General features: G+C 49.0%; 8 protein-coding genes across 9 annotated transcripts; 5 read left to right on the top strand and 3 right to left on the bottom strand.

Moving 5' to 3' along the window:
* Nucleotides 1-190: 190 nt before the first annotated feature.
* Nucleotides 191-2,266, bottom strand: ONS95_007882 (uncharacterized protein; the record flags this gene model as incomplete). Its single annotated transcript, XM_058501406.1, has 1 exon — nt 191-2,266. The coding sequence occupies one exon, from the start codon at nt 2,264-2,266 to the stop codon at nt 191-193; it is 2,076 nt and encodes a 691-aa protein (XP_058362725.1).
* Nucleotides 2,267-2,843: 577 nt separating this feature from the next.
* ONS95_007881 (uncharacterized protein) lies at nt 2,844-4,414 on the bottom strand (the record flags this gene model as incomplete). The annotated part of the gene is made up of 2 exons (XM_058501405.1): nt 2,844-3,895; nt 3,946-4,414. 2 exons carry the CDS (start codon nt 4,412-4,414, stop codon nt 2,844-2,846), a joined length of 1,521 nt encoding a protein of 506 aa, XP_058362724.1.
* A 383-nt stretch (nt 4,415-4,797) lies between these two features.
* Nucleotides 4,798-6,319, top strand: ONS95_007880 (uncharacterized protein; the record flags this gene model as incomplete). Its single annotated transcript, XM_058501404.1, has 3 exons — nt 4,798-4,947; nt 4,998-5,057; nt 5,105-6,319. The coding sequence occupies 3 exons, from the start codon at nt 4,798-4,800 to the stop codon at nt 6,317-6,319; spliced, it is 1,425 nt and encodes a 474-aa protein (XP_058362723.1).
* A 502-nt stretch (nt 6,320-6,821) lies between these two features.
* On the top strand, nt 6,822-8,596 carry ONS95_007879 (uncharacterized protein; the record flags this gene model as incomplete). The annotated part of the gene is made up of 4 exons (XM_058501403.1): nt 6,822-6,910; nt 6,962-6,987; nt 7,043-7,425; nt 7,475-8,596. The coding sequence occupies 4 exons, from the start codon at nt 6,822-6,824 to the stop codon at nt 8,594-8,596; spliced, it is 1,620 nt and encodes a 539-aa protein (XP_058362722.1).
* A 3,871-nt stretch (nt 8,597-12,467) lies between these two features.
* On the top strand, nt 12,468-12,867 carry ONS95_007878 (uncharacterized protein; the record flags this gene model as incomplete). Its single annotated transcript, XM_058501402.1, has 3 exons — nt 12,468-12,503; nt 12,620-12,769; nt 12,820-12,867. The coding sequence occupies 3 exons, from the start codon at nt 12,468-12,470 to the stop codon at nt 12,865-12,867; spliced, it is 234 nt and encodes a 77-aa protein (XP_058362721.1).
* Nucleotides 12,868-12,873: 6 nt separating this feature from the next.
* ONS95_007877 (uncharacterized protein) lies at nt 12,874-14,949 on the top strand (the record flags this gene model as incomplete). Its single annotated transcript, XM_058501401.1, has 1 exon — nt 12,874-14,949. The coding sequence occupies one exon, from the start codon at nt 12,874-12,876 to the stop codon at nt 14,947-14,949; it is 2,076 nt and encodes a 691-aa protein (XP_058362720.1).
* An 814-nt stretch (nt 14,950-15,763) lies between these two features.
* Nucleotides 15,764-16,424, bottom strand: ONS95_007876 (uncharacterized protein; the record flags this gene model as incomplete). Its single annotated transcript, XM_058501400.1, has 4 exons — nt 15,764-15,819; nt 15,965-16,078; nt 16,179-16,238; nt 16,391-16,424. The coding sequence occupies 4 exons, from the start codon at nt 16,422-16,424 to the stop codon at nt 15,764-15,766; spliced, it is 264 nt and encodes an 87-aa protein (XP_058362719.1).
* Nucleotides 16,425-18,075: 1,651 nt separating this feature from the next.
* ONS95_007875 (uncharacterized protein) lies at nt 18,076-20,572 on the top strand. 2 transcript variants are annotated; one of them, XM_058501399.1, is made up of 4 exons: nt 18,076-18,780; nt 18,876-19,035; nt 19,084-19,253; nt 19,311-20,572. In XM_058501399.1, the coding sequence occupies exons 1-4, from the start codon at nt 18,646-18,648 to the stop codon at nt 20,208-20,210; spliced, it is 1,365 nt and encodes a 454-aa protein (XP_058362718.1). In that variant the 5' UTR covers nt 18,076-18,645; the 3' UTR covers nt 20,211-20,572. The 2 variants fall into 2 exon arrangements, with proteins under 2 accessions (XP_058362718.1, XP_058362717.1); XM_058501398.1 differs by having other exon boundaries at nt 18,876-19,253; nt 19,311-19,745; nt 19,791-20,572.
* Nucleotides 20,573-22,696: the final 2,124 nt, after the last annotated feature.

Here is a 22,696-nt window from a genome sequence, read left to right as displayed (position 1 = left end):
AGTGTTGCGTTCGATTTCATAGGCGACTGGACATTCGTCCTCTTATTTGGGTTCAGGGAATGCTGCATGGCTCTTGTGGAGGATTGAGGCTAGACTTCTAGGACTCTGGAATGAATAACTGAGCCACCTGTGAAGCATTCACACGTAAGATACTGCCATGAAGATGTGTAAAGTTACTCATAAATGCTGGTCACGAATACTCCTGACCATTCCGTGGAGGCCTGAGGTGTCCGTCGCTGCTGAACCCCAGCATCTTCAGTCTATGGTGGTCGAGCTCGCCCCATGATATCTCACTCGTCCAAATAGACTCTGCATAATCCACCCCATACCCCACCTCCCGACAGCTAGCAGCAATTGCTGCTGAGCAGCTCCCCACGAGGACCATGTCCCCTTTCAACCTTAGGCATCCAACTGCAGTCAGCGCCAAAATTCCCACTGCGCCTAGTATCAACGCCAACAGTATGCCTAACGATGAGTATCCCGCGGCCAACATCTTGCCTGGATGGTCTCCATACATATTTCCATACCCCGCGCCACCGAATCTCTCGCTTCGCCCACCATTGAAGTCCTGGAACTCGATCTTAGAGAGGAAGATAGCCTGTGAAATGAGCCAGTGCAGCATAGCACTGAATATCAACATTGGAACTCCGTAAACAGGAGGAAGAGAGAGCCAGTACGTTGAGACTTGCGACCCAATGGGCTTACTGACGCGGAGCTTTTGAGGTGCTCGAGAGATAGCGTTCCATTCTGCAGCTTGGACGTATGCTGTGATCATTGAGTTGAAGAGGAAGTATAACATTGAGACAATCAGTTGGGGTGTGTTGACTAGCAGGACGATATCTAGGAGGGAGGCTCCGGCGAGAGACTCGAAGCCGATAATCGCAAAATGATTTTTGGAAAGTAGGCTTGTGAAGATCGGTGTTCCACGAGCGGCGTCGGCTCGCAGTGCCATTGTGAGGAGGAGAATAACGATACAAATAGCGAGTGTGAATAGGGCGTAGGAATTTATGAAGCGACGAGTGCTGATTGCATCCTTGCGTCGGTGGTGGCGTCTAGACCATGGGACCGGACATCGTTGATCGAGCGCTGGCCAAGGCTTCTTGAAGAAAGAAAAGTCGCGTGTGCTGAGGTTTCGAGTATGGCCATCATGCCGTTCGAGGAAAGAGGCAATGGCGTCTCCAATTGTGATCAGGGATGGCTTTCCGACTTGGAAAAATAGCGTAATCATAGCGGCTACTTTGACTGCGTTTGCAACAATCACCACAGCCAGAATGGTCACACTAATTTCAAGTTTGCAGTCTTCTAAGAATGGCTCCGCGAGGCAGTACTCTGTTTCTGCTGGTGGGATTGAACTGTCTCGCAGTCCGAACTTCGCTTTGGACGGACGACATATATTTTCAGCTACTCCATTTGCATCGTTTTTGTCTTTTTCGTGATATTTCTTCCCTGGCTGATCACACATCCAGACATAGTTTCCAGTCAGACGCCACTTACCGGGCAGTCTGTCGTAGTCTGTTGAAGTTGGAGCCACAAGTACCAAGGTGCGGTGGGTAGTCATCATAGTGTTCGTGTACAGATGGGCACAATCTGCCGAGCTCAAATTGTCCCATTGAGTTGCTGATTCGGTCAACATCCGGCCGAAGATATCTTCTACCCTGGATCTATCGAGCCCTGGGCGAGCTCCTTCGGCGTTTGAAATGGAAAGGTTGGTGAGATTAGTGTCAGCCCTTGTGAAGAGGAAAGATCCGTCCAGCTCAGACACAATGTATTCGGTGGTGACTTGGCTGGTAAACACGATACTGTTGTAGAACAGATGCAGCGGAAGTGAGCTGAGACATAGTAGTATCCAAACTAGCTTTCGCCATTTGGAAACACATCGAAGATTTCGGATCGACGGAACACCAATATCAAACCAGCGGCCTTTGCTATGAGCTTCATCGAGGTCGTTCCTTGAAGGGGCAATGGCGATTTGCATGCAGTAATTTGAGGCGCCGAGCAGCAGAGTGGAGAGGATGTTAATGACCAAGTGTGAGGACAAACTAGCTTTGCTGACATTGTTGCAGCTTCCTCGCATAGCAATGTAGCTCCCATCTTCTGTCATTTCAAGATGGCTTGCCCAACCCACGAGGCTGAGATTGACGATCAGAATAATGGCTGCCAGAAATACGCAAGTGAGAAGTGATTTGCGCCATAGTCGATGACCACGTTTGACAGGCGGTATGACTTGTCCAGAAACCAAAGAAGTGCTCTCAAAAGGAGTCTTCATTATTGCCGGCACCTTAAACATTTGATGACTTGTTGGTAGTCAAAAGCGGAGTGAAAGGCTCTGCTAATGAGTTATACGGACAGCTAGGAATGCATTCAAATCAAGCCACTTAAGTAACATCAAGACAAATCGCGGGTCGAGAATATGCAGTTGCGCGCTCTGCTATTCCTATTTGATGGACAGCGACTTGGCTACTATTTCCAGAGGATTTACTGGTCTGCCCAGCCTGAATCAGCCCTGCCGAGCACGCAAATATTGCCAAGAAGGATCTAAAACTTCAGCTGGGGTTCTATCACGGAATAGGAAGACCATGGAATCAGATCCATCGCGCAACTGACCATACCGCAAGTGCTTCATCCTATGCAGGCGCGACTGGGGCAGCTCGCTGTCAGTGTAATATTGAAATTCTGACACATAAGGAAAGGGGGAAAACCTAGAAAGGCAGAATAGAGCTATCAATTGCTCTTGTCGACACAAGGTCTATCCGATTTTGTACAAAAAATACTGCCTGTCACACAAGGACTCCATCCAGATGTGCCTATAACTCCAGCCAGTGTTCCAGCGCCAGTGAAAATGCTTAATCCGATTCGTCTTCACCCTCACTGTCAACTACCCTTTTCGTCACCACATCTTTGATCTCCTCGCTGAGGAGTTCTCCGACATTTACACTATCAGCAAGTATCTCTCTGCCCTTCTCGACATCAACATCCATATCCTCCATGATCAGTCGTACGACAACTTCTGGGACCAAAACAGACTGTACATAGGCTGTAAAACCTCTCGCAGACATCACTGGATCATGTGGTAACCTCTCCTTTAAAAGCGGAGTGAACTTGCGCATAATATTCTCTGAGAAAATCCGCAAACCACGGGCCCCATAGTATCCAGGTGTCAAATTGGACGTCATTTTCATGAGGTTTCGATCTTTCCCGCCAAGGACAGTGTCGTCCATGAGCTCCCTGTAGTACGAATGTTGCCCATTGATCAATTTCTTGATGAACGCATGATGCTTCGAAATCCGAGAATCTAGGCTATCCCAGTCGATGGTTGGATAACTCTTGATTTCCCAATCATCCTGGGCAGTTCTGGTCTTGTGTTCCCTACAGAATTTCTCTTGGGTTCGGATGTTCATGACGCCATTCTTGCTGTATGCCCTGATATCCTCGGGATCAACAGTTGCGCCGCACATTGGGCAACGTGCTTGCTGTGTCATGGTAGAAAAGTCATAATCTTCCATACTTTGTGATCCTGGATCCAGCTCATCTTGGTCTTTGTCTATAAGTGATTTTGCTTTTGAGATCAAGTCAGGTTCCAAGCCGATCGCGTAATCCTTAAGTCCTTCTTTTTGCTTCGCGGGGGATTCATGCAGTTGAGGTATACGAAGCTTTTTCGTAGCTCGTTCAGCTGAACCCTCGTCTGAGTCGCTGAGATCGTCCATATCATAAATCTTCAACGATTTTTGCTCGGTTTTTGTTGGTCTCGGACTGTCTACATCAGAGGAGGGCTTGTATTTCCTTCGTTTGGGAGTAGATTCCGGGGACGTTTCAATGTCGGAGACAACTTTGAGGTGCTTTGATGTTTCCGACTTCAGCGGGCTGTCTTTCATCTGGCCATAAACCTTGAACTTATCTTTTCGTCATTAGCACCATTTGTATGAAGGGAAAACACTGGACTAGCACCTTTTGGTTTCTTCTTTGATACAAGAATCTTGACCTGTGATTTTGAGCCGTATTTTGTCTTTACTTTCTTTCTACGCCGCACAGATCCGAAATCGTCCGTTTTCCATTCCTCAAGCTTGTAGATTTGCTCAACACCATTCCTCTTTGTACTGCCGTTTGAGCCAATCGAAGAACTGCTGGAGCTCGAGGGTAACTTGCTGCCCCTGGTTTCCTTCCGAGTGCCAAATGAACGATCTGTTTCTGTTGCTTTTTTGGCGGCTACATATTGTGTCCTCGGTGGAGTTGACTTGCTGTTTGATATTGAGTCCCCTAAGTTGGCAGATCCACGTATATATTGGCCTTCTATTATGTCGTCTTTTCCATCATCAGAAGAACTTTCTGGCTCACGAAATGTATCCTCCCGCTCCTCCTCCGTAGGTGCTTTCTTCATTTCTTCCGTGGGCCATTTTGCAGCAGTTTTGGGAGCCATCGGAGCTGGAGAGTTGTTTGTTGAAGCATTTGCAGCATTGATACTTTGCAACAGAGGAGCGTGTGTATAACCACTGCGAGTCAACCCAACACGCCGTTGCTGGGTAGATTCAAGGTGAAGTTTACCTGTCGGTATTGTCATTGAGAAAGAACGCGTCGTCGCGTCAAGAAATGGACATTCCCGAAGCACTGCTGCAGTGGGGCAGTCTCGGTGTTGTTGATATTCGGCCGGATTGGTATTGTGCTGCGGTATGCGGCAGTCTGAATAACCATCAAATAAGGTCTCAATTTTAATTCGAACGTGAACAAATCCGGAACAATCAGCACGGTACCTTTGAAATGGCTACATGAAGTCGATACTGAATCGCGAGGCTGGAACGTCGAATGGTCCAAGCTCCTGTGCCGAGCAGTTTGGTTCCTGAGCGAACCGTATGGGACGCAATTGTCCTCGTAACTTCAGGTCAACATCTCCCCGTTCAGCACTTAGCGACGAAGATGGCGTTGAACAGAAAATATGCAGCACTTCCGGATCTGGTGTGTAGCTTGAAATATGCAGGAAAAATTATGCTAACAACGTGCCAAAGGACTCTGCGCCGGATATCTATGAAACTCCTGAGCTGACCGATGACAACTCCACAGCTCCAGTATGTGGACTCCTTTGCCCCTCTAAGCAGATACTTACACAGGACAGACGGGCAGAGCACGATCTGATTCCACATCTTCATCATACAAAGACTTTGATGACGAAGAGAATGACGCCCCTGGAATCTCCCGCTCGCGTCTTCATCCCGACGAGGCCCGTACGCTTTTCTCTCCCGCACAAATCGATGCTCGTGATGTAGATTTCTCCGATCGAGTTACTGCAAAGCGGAAATCCTACAAAGCTTCCACCAGAAGACAGCGGAAACGACAGGATGGTACTGAAGAATATGGTGACTTCAGTGATGACGAGGATGGAGAGAGCTTAGAGAGGAAGCTGGCAAGGTTAAAAAGAGAAATCGAGGAGGTGAAGGAGGAATACGGAAGGAGGCAAGCTGTAACAGAGGACACGGGTGCAGATGAAACCATTGATTTCGGCCAGGATGTGACAGATCTGAACAGAATGCTGGAAGGCATGTCACTCCAGAAAGGAACAGGCAGCACGAATGCAGGCGCGAAGTTCGCAAAGGACTTGGGGACAGGTATCAAGGCCAATGGTCCGCCGCAAACATCACAAGCCAATGGCGATTCTGCTACCTACACAATCACATATGCGCCAACGTATCAGCAGAGCCATGCTCTTGCCAAAGCAGCAGATTTCGACGGGAGATTGGCATTAATCGAGAAGGCTCTTGGAATAAGTGCTGCAGAATTACCGTCTTCGACAGCGAATGGAGTACCGAGGCCTATACTGCCAACTCTCGACACGCTGCAACGTCAAATCTCTGTTATCTCAGAATCTACGCCGTCATCACTGGATAGTATCAGTCGGAGGGTTAGAGCTCTGACACAGGAGGCCGAGAGGATGGAAGACTCACGAAAAGCGGCAAAGGTCGCTCAGGATGCATTGAGGGCAGCAGGTGGAGACGTTACTTCTGAAGATGGCGAAGATTCGGAACAGGTGGCTAAAATCAACGCTCTATATGGTACATTGTCAACTATAGAGAACTTGGCACCTCTTCTCCCATCGCTGTTGGATCGGTTACGCTCTCTGAGAGCGATCCATACAGATGCTGCTACAGCTAGCGATAATCTACACAGAGTAGAAACGCAGCAGACTGAAATGGCGGCGGACATCAAGAAATGGAGGGAAGGGCTTGAGAAAGTCGAGGAAGCATTGAAGCAAGGGGAAACTACGATGAATGGGAATATGAAAGCTGTTGAGGGCTGGGTCAAGGAATTGGAGCAGAAGATGGAGCAAATGTAAAAACTAAGCATCACGAAGTGATTACTCTACTAGATACCCAGAGATTTTTCAATCAAACAAATTTTATTGCATTACATTGCATTGCAATTCATTAACAATTCTTTATCTAGTCTCGTGCTAAGTTGCTACTTTAGTTCAGGGATCGTCGTCTCTCAGCCCTGCGAACTCGTCACCAACGAATCCCGTCCAGAAACCTGTCCAGATGCCGAGCCTCTACAACCCCTTGGAAGTGATCCCCAACCAAGGCCACCTTCAACAATCCAGCTAGATCATTCTCTCTACTCACTGAGATGCGAACCTTTCAATTTCGATTGTACGTGCATATTTCAGTTTGAAACTTCAATTAATTCAAGGCTAATACAAATGCTCAACAGTTTCTTGCCATTCTGCGACGCGAGGTGATAAGGCTGAGGACAGGGCTGTAGCACAAGTCAACAGAATCAAGAGCACGCGCGAGGCAGGACACAGAAGGATAGGTGCCATAACAGATCTACGGGAGAAGATGTCAACATGGCAGGGCCGACCTTCCGTCAAGGGCTCTACGGAGACGATGCGGATGGCCCTGTTAACCTTCTCGCTCGTTGGATTACAGTAGGTGACCGCTGTCAATTGGCAAGGGGATTTGCTGATGATGCTGTCTAGATTTACTTGGGGTATTGAAATGACTTGTAAGAATTCATAGGATATCTCCTGTTTAAAGAGCAGTACTAATTGGAACCCCAGATTGCACACCATACCTTCTCTCCCTTGGGCTCACAAAGTCGAAAACCTCCCTCGTCTGGATCGCAGGACCGATTTCCGGGTTGATAATGCAACCCATCGTGGGGGTGATAGCAGATCAGTCGAAATCGAAATATGGCAGACGGAGACCGTTCATGGTCGTAGGGTCATTTGTAGTAGGGGCTTGTCTGATGGTATTGGGGTGGACGAAGGAGATCGTGGCACATTTTGTGAAGGAAGGGGACTTCAGAAAGGAGTGTACAGTCACATTGGCTGTTTTCTCGATTTATGCGATTGACTTTGCTATCAATGCTGTTCAAGGGAGTTGCAGGAGTTTGATTGCAGACACACTTCCTGCTCCAAAACAGCAAGCAGGGAGTGCTTGGGTACGACTCCTTGCCAGACTTTGTGGGAGTATAAGGCTAACAGAACAAGGCCAGCAGAATGGTTGCTATTGGCCATCTCGTAGGCTATATAATTGGAACCGTTGACCTTGTTGGGATTTTTGGTCCTTCATACGGAGATACCCAATTCAAGAAGCTGATATTGCTAGCTGCATTTGCATTGGTATTCACAGTTGCTGTCACATCATGGGCTGTCACGGAGAAAGTCTTGGTATCAGGAAGAGACGACCATGCCCCGTCCAAAGGTTTGACTCAAATTGTCAGCCATATCTTCAAAGCAGCGACCACCCTACCCCCTCGGATCCAAGCCATATGCAACATCCAGCTGTGGTCTGGAATTGGATGGTTCCCATTCATGTTCTACAGCACGACCTTTGTTGGCGAGATATACTTCAGATATGATGCTCCGCGGGACTTCAAACAGTCCAAAGACGCCCTTGGAGAGATTGGCCGGATAGGCAGCTTCTCACTTGTGCTTTTCTCCCTCGTCACATTCATAGGGGCACTTGTCATTCCACTATTCGTCAAGTCGCCCGATGAAGAGTCCTTCACTGCCAGACCTCCAGCAGCTATTGCAAATGTCGTCACAAAAGTCAACAAATACAAGCCAGATCTTCTCACAGCTTGGATCTACGGCCACCTCCTCTTCAGCAGCGCCATGATCCTCGCCCCAATGGCACACTCCTTCCGCTTCGCTACTTTTCTCGTCACTTTATGCGGAGTACCTTGGGTATTTGCTTCCTGGGCACCTAACACATTCATGGGAATCGAAGTCAACCGCCTGAGCAACAGTCCCTCACGACGCCTCTCGTCATCCTCACCTATCGAACTCGCCGCCTTAGAGAAAGGCGGCTCCTCACCCGACGCAGCTTCTTCTGGTGAGCTCTCAGGTCTTTACTTCGGCATTCTCAACATATACGCTGTGATACCACAATTCATCAGTACGTTCATCAGCATGATTGTCTTCAGCATTCTAGAGCCGGGCAAGAGTCCGGAGTTGGCGCATGATGCGGATCCCAGCGAGCACCACAGCACGGATGGCCCGAACGCGATTGCGGTTTGCTTGTTCATTGGTGCCATTAGCACCGTCGGTGCGGCGTTTGCTACCAAGAGATTGAGAGCATTACATAGAGGGGGGTATGAGAAGCTGTAAAGCCAACAGCGAGAAAGAAGCGGTGTATCAATAAACCTCTTGAAACGACGTATAGAGGTCGCCAGAGTGTGCAAAGAGTAAGCGAGCGAGCAAGCGATTGAAAGTTTAGAGCAATTTGGGCATCGAAAGAGTTTCATGTTTCTTGTATGACATATTTGGAGCATTTGTGTTTGATTGTTGCACGATGTACTTTAGATGGATAGATCGCGAGGCGTTCTTGCTAGACTGACTGGATTCGTTGATATTCAATTGCCGTGAGGTTGAGTGAGTGAGACCACTGACATTAAGTGGTGACGAACAGGCTTTGAGATCTCATTGCTACAGGATGCTGGCGTGCTAAAGTTTTCAAGCTGGAACGCGATGATAGGAAATCTGCGAATGAAATGCTGGGGGTCCAAGGCCATGAAGAAGCCCTTCTATTTTGTTCAAAGACCCCACTGCGTCTAGGACGAATCGCAGTTTGAAGGTCTCATCTCATTGGCCGAAATTGTACCTCCGAACTTTGTTGCAGATCGCACCTCAGTCAGTCATCAGTCAGTCAGTCAGTCAGTCAATCGGCCAGTCAGCCAGTCTATCAATCTATCAGTCACTCACCAGCTAACCAGACTGTTATTCGCTTAAACGAAAAAGGGGGTTTGCGCCAAAAATAAGCGAGGGACGGCACTTCGACAACAAGAGATGCGAGAGCATTACCCGCAAGACATTGTTCCGAAGTACTCAGTTCGGATGATTCGTATGCATCCTTGTTGGTGAGCAATGCATGCATCAGAGGCTGCCCTCGCTTGAGAAACTTCATGGCCTGAACAGCATCTGGTCCTACCCTGGCTTTGCCAAGTTTCGAGAAGAGCAGAAGATCCATGTTGTTTATCGGAGACACTCCGCTTCCATTCCTACTCCAAGCTACATGCTCAGGTTCGGCTAGAAGCCCTAAAACTGATCAGAATTCAATGGCTGTCAAAAAGTCTCCGGTGTATGCAAATCCTGTAGCTCCAATTACTTATTTTACCCCACAGGTCCTAGCAGCTAGCTTCTACAGGCGGATCCGAGAGCCAGGATGTTGGAAGTCTCGTCGGGCGGTTTCGTGTCGGCCACGTGGTTTAAATGTATTACTCCTGTCATAGTCCACTGCGGTCATGAATCACCAAGAAGTCCGATAAGGAAAATCAGTGTATGTGTCGTAAGACCAGTTGACTATCTAGGCTGTGTAGAAGCGTCCCAGCTTCAACGTTCTCAAGTTCTCGTTTTTGCATTGGAAAAGGCTGTGTGGTCCCAAGCCATCGGTTCCGGAGGATTAGTCCCGAGCGCCAGAAGTGGGGTGATTGTCGCCTTTAACCAGGCGATAGGTAGTGAGAGCTCACCGTGGAAAAGATATGCACATTTTTCCTAGATCCAACAACTACGGGATCTGGAAAAATTGCATGAGCGATTATTCGCGAGCTGTGATTCGTTGAGCATTGTCAAGAACGGGTCTTGGTTCGATGTGCTGATCATAGTCTATTCAGACTTGGTTCGGCGTCATCCCACCGAAGCCTCGAATTCATGCATGGAGGGGACATTCTGGAAGGTCCTTCAATTGGTGCTAGCTACGGAAGGCAGATCCAGCTAACGGCGAGATGGCCACCTCGTGTAGAATAACAGTACTACAGTAGAGTCCCCAGCACCAACATCGAAGCAGGTGATGGTTCGGAAACGAGGCCTGTCTGATCCGATGCAAATCATGTGGGAGCATCTCAGCATCGATCGAGAGAGTGGAGTCATAGCCACGGGCCCCTTGTCGGATTCGGTATGTTGACCGAGTCGCTTTTCCACCGCCGTCACCGGCCAATATTCTTCTGTTCTCGTCCATGACTTCGTTCGTCAAGGCCTTCACGGACCGAAGATGCAGCCTTCCTGAAGCTGCAGCCAGAGCTACTCTCTTGATAGGGTAATATCTGCTTGGCTTCCCGTCTCTGCAGCAACTTTCGTCATAGTAGGGAGCGAGAAACGTTCGAGTCGAACTGTCGAATTGTCGACCTGGTCGGCTTGTTAACTACTGTAGGAGGTACATGCTCGCAAGTCCTGCGTTGGGAAAAGGCAATAATGAAGAGTCCCAACGGCAGAAAGAACAGGGTCATTTCATATCATATCTGGATATGGCAGGCAATATCACAGCGGCTATACAGTAGCCTGCAGCAGTCGCGATGGGCTGCAGGCCTGGCCTGGCCATCCCAGAAAACCAACGGCGCACTCACTTTCTACCCCACACTTTGGCCCAAGGAGCACCGTTCGTGGTTACGGGGACGGGGACTGGCTCTGGGACGCACGCTCGTGAGCCTGAATCGCTCGCTGCATGACCTGAACCTCGTCTTTGACGATGGGCCCCCTGCCAATTAAGCCCATCCATCTTTGGATCATAGCATCAGCTCATTCGTGAGGCGCAGGTCAAGCAGTAAATCTTTTGCAGGCGGCGGGCGTGGGGCGTGATTGGCAGGGTCTGCTATCGATTATTGGCAGGGTAAATTGGGATGGCGGCATGGCGGGGAGGCGAGGGAGGGTTGATGGATGGGTTGACGATGGAGGACCGTTGGAGAAAGTCTAGTGGGAAGATTTGCAAGTTGGGATGTTTTGCCTTTGTCCTTTCATGCTTGACAGGTCACTAGACAGGCATCTGCAGATACCTCTTGCTGGGACTGGGACTGGGACTGGGACAGAGATGTCGGCGCGAGGATGATGATCTGTATGGTTACCTGATCTTTGCTTGCTCTGCGTGTTTACATTTACATGTATGTACCTTGCCTTTTTGGTGGCATCCAGGGGAGGGCTCGGTAGCAGGTAAGGTACTAACTAGTACACGAAGAGACGATAGGACGATGCTGCATCGCTTTCTTTTTCCTTTTTATTTCCACCTATGATCTGACAGGTCAGAGGGGAATCGTCTGCCACGATAACCATCAAATCTGCAGTACATATTGTCTTGTATTGTATGTGGGATGCTCTGATTGTCTGGAAGATAGGTAGGTAGCCGACCTGTGACTGTGACCAACGTTCTGTCCAGCTTCCATTCTCTACCTTCCTTACCTTAGGGCAGGCATGGAAATCCGGGGCGGGCCAGAGTGAAACTCCCTAAATCTGAGAACCCGAGACTGGGACAGGACGAGAAAGCTCGACTTCTTCCAATGCAACACTTACACTTCAACTTCAATTTCAACTTCAATTTCAACTTCAACCTCAACTTCTACTTGGACTGCGCCCATCCGTCCTGTCTCCGCAGCTGGCGTGGACCCCATTATTCCATTCCATTCTTCGGACCCCCTCAAAACGCCCCAGTTTCTGCAGTTGGCAAGGAAAAACGTCCAGACTGGGTCAAGGTCCCTCCACTCCACCACCAGACCCGACGCCGCCCCAAGTGCAGTGCAGTGCAGGGTCAAGTCCGCTGCGCAAGCAAGCAGGCAAGCAACCACACAAGTCTCGAGCCGCGCCCCAACCCGCATAACCTCCTCCCGCATTCTCTCGACTCCAAGCATTTCCTAGTCCTTCTTCTATCTCACTGATCTTCTGCAAACATCAATCGATCAACTGAACTTCAGAGTTATTGGGAAAATCACTCGAGTCGCCACGGAAAGGCTTCCACTTGGACACGAGGCTTCCCCCACCCCGCGCTACGCCGCACCAGTGCGTACTGAGGACGACGAGACCCCGTCGAGATTGTATCTTATCTTCGACTGGGTAAATCTGCGGATGAGGCTTCAGACACCTAAGTGCATTAGACTCGACGACATCTAGCGAATGTGCACAATATAACCCACCGTCATCCTTAATTGCGTCGCCGCCTTGCGGCACTGCGAGGCAGAGCACATCCCACCTCACGGACAACTAACCTACCTACGACAAGATGGCTGGCCTATTCAGCAAGCTCAAGGGGACATCTGTCAGTACCTATCCTTGTCACTGTTTCTGTCTATCCTTGGGTTATAGACCTTACAATGGCTTCTGATCTACGCAGCGCAAGCCTTGAAGATTTTAACTAATGCTGGCGCTTTCTAGGGAGCCCCGAGTCCAGGCGTAACGTCCACTTCCTACAAGAACAAGAAAGATGTCGAACCAGAACCAGAAATTACACCTCTGGTCAAGATGCTGCAGCATGCAGGACCTATTCGTAATGATGGAAGTGACAAGTTCTTTGGATTAGAGAATGTATGTTCTGGATGCGAACCCTTATTGAATATATACTAACATCAAAACAGTTTGGAAATACATGGTCAGAGTCAAAAGGCAGATTTGTTGGCGCTTAGAAACTAATGGTTCTTAGTTATTGCAATTCTATAGTTCAAGCCTTATACTACTCAGTACCGTTCAGGGAACACGTCGTACGATATCCTCCCCATTCGCCACTAGATACACCGAACGGACATGCAAAAATTGTTACTCCAGTAAGGGCAGCGATACAAAATGGGGGTGCTGTTTCGCCTGCCAACAAGCCAAAGGGTCTGACGGCGGCGGAAGCCATGAAGCGGAGGGCAGCGATAAATGCAGGACAACCAGTGCCTGCGAGCCCCGGACAGCGGCCAGAAGATAAGCCAGATTCTCCGGAATATAAGAAGAAGCATGCCATGCTTGCAGGGCCTATTTTGGAGCTTACGTACGAAAATGCGAGTTCTTACGGCATGGAAGAATCGACTTTCACAGCGCTGAAGGACATTTTCATGGCTCTGATTGCAAATAACTCCCGGACTGGTGTTCTGAGCCCTCAGAGATTTCTGGAGATCTTCAAGCGCGACAATGAGATGTTTCGGACATCAATGCATCAGGATGCACATGAATTCTACGGACTGGTCCTGAATGCGGTTATTTCAAACGTTGAAGCAAATGCACAACGAATAAAAGAACTTGCATCTCCGAAAAACGAAGAAGGATTGGTTCACTCTATGACTGAAGCAGTTACATCAGCAGCATACGCGATGGGCCTAGGAGGTGGCACAAGATCACCTGGAACAGGATGGGTACACGAAATTTTCGAGGGAGTCTTGACATCAGAGACCAAATGTTTGACGTGCGAAACGGCGTCACAGAGGGACGAGACTTTTTTGGATCTTTCTATCGACTTGGAACAACATTCATCCGTCACTTCTTGTTTACGGAAATTCTCGGCAGAGGAGATGCTTTGCGAAAGGAACAAGTTCCACTGCGATAATTGTGGCGGTTTACAAGAAGCTGAGAAGCGGATGAAAATCAAACGTTTGCCTAAGATTTTGGCTCTGCATCTCAAGAGATTCAAGTACACGGAGGATATGACAAGGTTACAGAAGTTGTTTCACAGAGTCGTCTATCCTTACCACCTTCGGATGTTCAACACGACAGATGATGCCGAGGATCCAGACCGTCTGTACGAGCTCTACGCCGTTGTGGTCCATATCGGTGGAAATGCCTATCATGGCCACTACGTATCGGTCATTAAGACACAGGATCGAGGCTGGTTACTATTCGATGACGAGATGGTGGAACCAGTCGACAAGCACTACGTACGGAACTTCTTTGGCGACAAGCCTGGAATGGCATGTGCCTATGTTTTGTTTTACCAAGAAACGACCGTAGAAGCCATGCGGAAAGAGCAGGAAGCTGAAGGTTTGGCCGAGGTGGCACTTGCATCGGTTGAGGCTGACATTGCCCTGGGACACCCACAACCCAACGGCACTCACCCGTCTTCGGTATCCAAGGCCGTTTCCATCCCGAATACTCCAGTCGAAGATAGCTCGGACTTTGTATCACTGAACCATGCCGTCACCGCTCCTCTGCCTATATCGCCCCATGTCCCAGTCAGGACTCAGACTAACCCAGTGGCATCGCCGTCACTTCCAAACATCGATGCATCAAAGACCAGGACGAAAGAAGACAAGGAACGCGAGAAGAAAGATCTCAAGGAGGCAGAAAAAGCTCGCAAGGTTGCCGAGAAAGCGGCCGAAAAGGAGCGAATAAAAGCCGAAGAAAAAAGAAGGAAAGACCTGGAAAATGCCAGGAAAGTCCAGGCCGAAGAGTTCAAGAAGGCCATGGCAGCCAGCAAGCAAAGCGCCTTGGAAGACGAAGAAAAGAGGCGTAAAGAAGCAGCGGCCAGTGGTTCTGAACCGCCAAAGGAAAATGGCCACGATAAATTCGGACTCGGTAGCCTGAGTCGAACCCACAAGGGGAGCAAGAGCATGAGTCGGAAAAGTTTTGGTTTCCTTGGTGGGAAGAGCGGCGAGCGGACCTCTACAGGTGACGACTCATACACAGCGGTGGATGGAGAATCGGGTCCTCCAACGCCAGAAAAGAATTCGAAACCATCGAAAACTAGGACCAGCTTTGGTTTCGGGAAGAAAAAGAGCAACTTGAACCAATAATGTTGTTTAGCGCAGCACGCCGGAATTGTATATTTGGATGAGCATATGGCACGGACCTGTTGAAACTTAAAATACCCTGAAAATATCATGTGGGCGAATTGGTTCATTTTCTGAAGAAAAGAGAAGATGGATGGACATTACTTTGGATGAGTTGGATTGGTGCTGAAAGACATGGGAGATACTATTCTTGGCATGTAATGTCTGCGTTGGATACCGATGGGATCCAACGGGAGTTTCTTGGAGCTATAATTGTGTTTGAAGGCATTGAAGGCATATTTGGGGAAATGATGGATTGTATAGCACGCGCTCGCACAGTTCGTAGCAGCGTTGTGTCTGGATATAATGGAGTGAGATGACTAGTAATGAAATTCGACGGCATTTCTTCTGTGTAACTGCTTCTCTTTTACCGTGATACTACAGTCAGAAATCTACTCAGTGGAATAATATCTCGAATAATATCTCGAACAATATCTCGACCCAAGGAATGGTAGTGCATGACTTGAGAATTTTGCTTTCAATTATGATATGCTTGATATGCCTCTGTTTGTTTTCAAAGCTGCAACTGTAGTCCCACAGCGCAGCCCAGCCAGCACGACTCACATACAGATGACAATCATTCCAACCCCCAAACGCCTTGCCAATGCCTTCCTTTCATGACCTCGCTCTATCTCCTCGCGCAAAAGCCGGCTCAGTGACTCCTCGCCAAAAGTCTCTTAGCCGTTCATTCCCTCTTACTTCGCCAATAACAAACATAGCGGGATCCTGACCATAGATTCGTCGTCGCCACCACGTTCCTTCTTTCCGGCAAAGCTTCTCATCCCAGGAAAAGCTCGTATACGATTATCACAGTGTTAATCAATATCAGGGGTACTATCTCAATGTCAGTTCTCCGTCTATACTGGATCCTATCTCATCTCTTCCAATTGGCTCTCTACACCTCTTCTAGAACCATGTTCTACATAGGAAAACCCACGCAAGGAAATAGGGGACTAGGTGAAAGAAGAAGAAATCATACTCCTCATCAGCGTCCGCACACTCGTCATCAGGTTTATCAGTTTGCTCTTCACGCTCGCATCGCCGCCACTACCCGTCCCAAACGCCGGTTCTGAAACACTATTCGACCATCCCACTAGTTATCTCATCAGTACAGGTTTGTATAATTCTCTTGTCGTTAGGTCGAAAAGGGTTGCGGTTGCGTAACTGCGTGGGCAGGAATCGGGGTTATTTACCGCGCGCGAGGAAACGGTCTTCTGAAAGGATCGCTATGGCGTTCACGAGGAGTACAGAGACTATTTGCACATATAGTCAGCATTTGTGGATAGTAGAAGGGGAAAAATTAGTTATATGCGCAGCGCAGTGTGTTCAGAGCATCTTCTTGACAGATATCCCTCCGCGCAAGGCATTTTTCCAACAGTGTAAAATAGAAATGTGGTGTACGAACTGTAGATCAGATTCCCGAATGCAAAGAACATCATCTTTGCGGTTTTGCCTTTGATATGTGCTGGCGTGGAGATTTGGGAGAGGTGGTTTGGGTTGGGCTTGATGTAGGCTGGAATTGGGGTTCCACGATGTCCAGTTGAGGTCGGAAGGCTGAGCGCACAGACCAAGGGGATTGACGAGGCTATTTCGTGGAGAGAAGGCTTTGGACTTGGATGTATTTGGGTTTACTTAAAGACGTTCATGCAATCTCGTCTATATGAATGGGATATCTCGATTCGGTATTTCCTGATTTGATTTATCTTTTAGGAGGCACTGCAAATATGGCCCTAGCCGGAAGCTCAAGCTCTCTTTCACGTAGAGCTTTGGTACCTTAAGGAGAACATTGTATAACCACGTGACTGGCGCGAAAAGTCCCGTCTGCCTGCTCCTTCTCTCCCGTTTCATCTAGTCCAGAAGAATGGCCTTGTCAATTCAATAGTCTTTTTCATCAAACTAGACTCTAGGCTCTGACTGTCGAATCCAAATTTACATTTCGTTCTCTTTATAGTCTCCTCCCTTCTTCGGCACCTATCCTTGATTTTTAAAATGCACCTTCAAGTACTTTGCCAGTCAGAATCCTTCCCATAATTCAACTTTGCTACTACGTTACAACACTGGTCAGAATGTGGTCGAGTCAACTCCCTAGATATGTTACCAGGTCCATTACAACATGTCGGAATTATTGAAGCTCTGCAAACGTTACGGTTTCCAACATGTTTGTTGGCGAACGCCATCTTCAAAGAATGTAGGTTTCTGTCACCACCATTTTCCTAAGTTTTTGAAGTTCATCACCCTGTGCAGTATCAAATTCATATTCATCATCTGCCCTCAGCAAGATCCACCTATAAGTACAAGAAGGTAGGGACCTACCTAGTAGGTAGGTAGGCACCCCATCAATATGAAGGGTCACGTGGCGATCAGAAGGAAGCTTGAATTTCATGCTACCGTATTTCCGGAGCTTCACGAACCATTCGTCGGAACATGGCTCCTTTTGGAACCAATCTCTGACTTTGGTCGGCTTTTGGCGTGCAGGTCTCGGGAATGCTGTCCGGAGGCTGTATTCAACATGGAGGATGTATGTCATTCATATCTCTCCCGATGATCAAGTTGACAGATCGACGATGACCGCAAAAACAGAACGGGATATGACTGCAATTCAGGAAGCTCACTCGCAGCTGGCCCAGCGGTTCCCTTCTCTTTTTTTTTTTTTGCGCAGCCCAGCAATCCTGAACCTGTCCTCCATTGATTGCAATTCGGGCTGCCATCCTTGAACCTTTTCTCTGGTGGGGTTGATTGGGCGCTGATGGGCTGAGCTGGTCGTCGAAGACGTTCCCCACTGGCCACATCAACAAATTCCGAGCTTGAGATTGGACGAGGAACACAGGTCGATCCATAGTCCGCGAACGCATTAATAACAAGACGAGACCAGGCCACACCAGCAGCTGGGAAAGGCAGAGGCAGAGGCAGAGTCTTGCTTGCCTTGCTTCGAATTGCCGTCCTTTTCACCGCTGCTGTGATTGCGACTCAGGGCCTGACTGCCGACGAGTCGTCTCACAGCCGTGCACGGGTTAGAGCTAGCACCAAGGTAGGCCGAGCAGAGCCAGAGTCGAGCAGAGCCAGAGTCGAGCAGAGCCAGAGTCGAGCAGAGCCAGAGTCGAGCAGAGCCAGAGTAGAGCAGAACAGAACAAAGCAGCTTTTTTGCTCTCCAGGAAGACATCTGAATAGTATTGACGCGGCCCAGAGGAAGTGGTGTTCTGAGCAGAATTTGTCACTTCCAAGCTCACGACCTAAGCTCTCAGCTCCAGCTCTCCAGCGCAACGATTGGTCCCTCTCGCTGTGCACCCCTCGCCTCCTCGCTGGAGCTCCAGCTTAGCCGAGCGCAGTCCCCAAACCCACCACACAGCGCTGCCCCTCGATTCACTCACTACTACACTCAAATCTGGAACACCAATTGTCAGGCGTATGGTCCAAGGAATAGCTCAACCCCCCAATAGTTGCTCTCCTTCCCACACTGCTCCCGTCCTTGTCTACAACCCATCACAACCTCATCGCAGTGCAAGTCGAGCTCCTGCTGCATCGTCGCCCGGATAACGCACAGCTCAGCTCAGCTCAGCTCTGCTCAGCCCAGCTATCGTTATCGACAATTGAAGCTCTCGACCCGTCGCGATAGGACTATCTAATCTCTCCACCCCTCCTTCCCCCTCACCACACTTGGGCATGCTCGCAGCCACGAAGACGATGCCGCCTCGATCCTCGTTGACGTCGTCCTTCTCCGTTTCGGATGCTAACAATGAAGTTGTCTGTCCATTGCGCAACCAGGATGGCTCCAGCTGTCGCAAGCGTTGCCTCGGCGTGAGTGCTCTACTCTGCTGTGTCTGCTGCACCCCTCATGAAGCTCTGTACGCTTTGTCTTGAACAACCATAGTAACGGAGGTTTTGGGGCGCAGGAAAAACGATATCGCTCCATGCAAGAGCACATAAGACGAGCGCATCCCGAACATTACATTTCTAAGCTGCCTGCGACCGAGGAGAGCTTCCAGCTCATGATTAATACCCCGCCATCCGAGCGACCACCTCCACCTACAAGCTCCAATTTGGCTCCCCATGGTGTGTACCACTTCTGCACATCGTGACAGTGTGCTAACAGCGACAAAGGCTACGGCAACGACCGACATAGCTATTATGGCGAAGATTCAAGTACCCCAAACACGCCCCGAAACCTGGACGAATACCAGTCTGGCAATATGTTGCCAGCCGCTAGTGCCGCGGCAGCTCTTGCACAGCTACATAACCACAAACTCGAGAATGATTGGGAGTCGGAAGGGGTGCGTGAACTCTATTTTTCAAGACAGAAGAATCCCTGATTATTGACAACCATGTAGGACTGGATGTCAGACACTGAAGCACACAAACAAGCAATGCGATCCTCAATAGAGCTACCCCCGCTCCATGGGAACCACCATTTGGAACCTACAAGCGACCCCTTTTCCCACCTCAACGCACATCGAAGAAGAGAACTTCTCCCTTCCATTCTATCTACATCTCCACCTGGCCGTTCGTCCACTTTACCCCCAATTCAACGGAACCCGGGTCCAAACCGTCCACGAAAACAATCCGTATCTAAGCGTGCTCGGGAGCCACAACACAGGAGACAAAAGTCAAGAGAGAATGCACATCTGAGGCGAATGAGCTACGATCGAAAGGCCTTCTCCGCCGAACCATCAAGTGCATTATCAGCTGTATACGGAAAACGATGGGAGGATCTCATCGACGCTGCAACATCAGCAACAGAAGACGTTGACGACGATCGAACCCCTGTAAGTCTTTCTGTAAAGATTTCGAGCACAGGCTCACAGGTCCAGGTCCCACCATCTCCGGTGTCCGTAAATCGAGCTTCAATGCCGCCGTTCTCAGCGAACCACTACCAAGGCTATCAAGCATCGCCACTTCAGCAAGCTCTCACCCCGCCATCCAACATTCCTGATGCACCAGAGCCCTTTCCATCAGTTGAAAGCGGAGAGAGCGGTGACAACTTTCACATCGAATCCCGTGGGCTCTCTGACTCGTCGCCAAGTTTCTCTCCTCAAAGCATACAGATATACTGTGCTGCATGCCAAGGTATTTCGTTGCTCAAAGAGTCATACGCCTGTACAGAGTGCATATGCGGGATCTGTCAAGCTTGTGTAGACGTTCTCATGGCTGAGCAAGGGGCCAGGCGGAAATGTCCTAGATGTGCTACCATCGGTGGAAGGTTTAAGCCTTTCCAATTGGACATTAGATGATAATCATTCTTATTCTACTTTCTTTCACTCGCACCTTTCAGGTATAGGGATCGGTTCTGGGTACGGGTCTTGGGTATGAGTACGGATTGGGTATCATAGAGAGGCGTTTTGAGACTGGATTACGGCTGGCGTTCTATTGACATTCAACATGAATTTTCTCTTGTCTTTTTTTGGGATTGCTTGTTAATTGGGTAGGGTCTAGTCTTGGGTTGCATGGGAGGGATACAGTCCTGGATGAGACTTGAGAGTTTGCATACACGTACATACGGTAGCTTTAGGTATGCGTGGATGCACGATAGGCACGGTTGGCCGATGTCTATAGTCAAAAGAGACCAAAATGAAAAGCATTAATAGTCTTACAGCTATTGAATCATTGGTAACCAAGGCCTGGTAACCGAGGACGCCTAAGCCATGTTAAAGCAGCCATCAAGGAGTTCGCCATAGGCAATTATTTGACCAAAGAAAAACGTGACAACCAAGATCAGAGCTTTCAGTTGTCAAATAACGTACACTCACGTAATTCTCAGTTTCCGAGCATATAGACGTTACCTGAGAAGCCGAATATGAAGTAACTCTTTAGAGACATCTCTCGGAGTCAGTAGTCATAACCATTCCGAGATGAGCGCATGCCTTGACGTCCTCAATTTGTTAAGTATCACTGTTCTCAATTTCCTCAAACTCATTCTCACGATCTTGACATTGAAACTCGCTGAAGAGGTTATTGTGGGAAAGGACTTTGCAAAACCGCTTGTGTTGGCCCTTAAACAAGGTCGGTGTCTGTCTCGCAATTGTACTTCGACAAGAAGCATCCGACTTGGATTTTGCCCCTTCAAGACTCGATGGCCCCGTCAGATGCTGCTCTGGAATTGTTTGGGCAAAACCCTAAGAATATCATATTGTCAACTCGTATCGGCCATTTCTTTGAGGTTAGAAGCAAATTTGGGTAGTTGCATGCGATATTCACAGCCTATTGGTGACTCGCATACAAGAAATACAATGTATCATGGGACGAGATTTTGGAGGGATTCCCTCAGTTGAAGAGACGAGGTTCGGTCTTATCCTCTTGAGTGAGGCGTGCGTGCGTGCGGCTCTTCGTGTTTTGTGCTTACACCCAAGGTGGCCGCATGAACCGGATAGTCCAGATCCGGGGTGCTTTCAAATAATTGCTGACAGAGTGGTAGCTGCCGGCTTGGCTGTCGGTTTGAAGCACCGGTGCTGGTTGAGACATGGAATTTCAGGTTAATGTGAAGCTCTTGGGATGTCTAGCCCTATGGAGTTTGTGAATGGAAGAGGAGTTGGTGGGCAGGTGGGTGAAACTGTGAGAAATTGCGAGGATCTTTAGGCGAGAAAGTAACGAAGAAGGAAATAGCAAAAGTTATTAAAGGAGATATAATGCACGACCAAGCCAAAAATCAATATGAATCCAAGGACATGTTTGTTAAAATGTTGCAAGAACAAGACTCAGCTCGGTCCTGTGAACTTGGGCGCGGCGCTCTGATGTTGTCTTCCTTGTCTGCATCCTGGCCAAAGAAATGAATTGATTTCCAACCCAAAGCCTCACAACAAACCAAGATACAAAATCCAAAAGAAAGGCCATACAAGCTGATCGCCTCTGATGCTTCTACTCGGCATATCAATCGAAGAAAAGTCGTCGTAACATCTTCTCCTGCCAAAACTGGCACAGTCCAAGTCCAAGAATTGGCTGTTTACGTTTGAGACCTCACCAAGTCCCCAAGCCATTTCCCCCGCGCCATCAGAAACATCATCCCCACAGGATGCGGAATGAACGGGTCACATAAGGCGGTGACAGCGAGGGTTCGGATTGTAGAAGAGGCTCGGTCAACTTGAACCAAGTCCGAGCATCGATAAATGGTGAGGACATAGAAAGAGAAGAGGTACAACTTGGAAAGTACTGTAGCATCCTCCTCCTCTTGACAAACAGGTAGACAGGGCCAGTGTGAGGTTTAAGTTTCGGTAAATACTGCCCGCTTCACCTTGCCCTTGCCCTTGCCCACGGCCTTTCCGCATTGGAATGCATGGGGGGTCTCGACTCTCGACTCTGGAGTCCACTCACTCCATGCCAAGTAAATTTACTGCGCCCCCTCGTCTGCGGCTGCCCTGAGAGACGGCAGCTGCCCTTCCTTCCCTTCCCCTGCATAAGTCGATCAGCGAAGTGCCGGACGTCATGGGCTCGATGGGGCACGACAGAAACAGACATCCAGAGCCGAATGGCGTTTTGACTGGAATCCGGCTCTGGCAGGTCCGGCTTGTCCAAGAACCTCTCCTTCGCTTCGCGTTTTGCAATTCCAGTTCCATGGCAGAGCAGAGAACCAGGCCAGGCCAGGCCAGAGGAGAGGAGAGGAGAGGAAATGGATACCAGGCCTGGGCTTGGGCTGGGCTTGGTGCGTGCTCGATGGGCAGACGACGCTGATGTTGACGCTGATGTTGACGCTGATGTTGACGCTGATGTTGACGCTGATAGTGAT

Source organism: Cadophora gregata, assembly GCF_030347475.1.
Source record: "Cadophora gregata isolate MNR1 chromosome Unknown scaffold_2, whole genome shotgun sequence".
Classification (NCBI taxonomy): domain Eukaryota; kingdom Fungi; phylum Ascomycota; class Leotiomycetes; order Helotiales; family Ploettnerulaceae; genus Cadophora; species Cadophora gregata.
Note: the sequence above shows the minus strand (reverse complement) of the source record. Positions and strands in the feature narration are given on the sequence as shown.

Excerpts from the sequence above, each read along its gene's own strand:
- ONS95_007875 (XM_058501399.1), top strand. The coding sequence starts at position 18,646 with ATGCTCGCAGCCACGAAGACGATGCCGCCTCGATCCTCGTTGACGTCG. Across the intron at positions 18,781-18,875 it reads GTCGCAAGCGTTGCCTCGGC|GAAAAACGATATCGCTCCAT; the intron begins GTGAGTGCTCTA and ends TTTGGGGCGCAG. Across the intron at positions 19,254-19,310 it reads ATGATTGGGAGTCGGAAGGG|GACTGGATGTCAGACACTGA; the intron begins GTGCGTGAACTC and ends ACAACCATGTAG.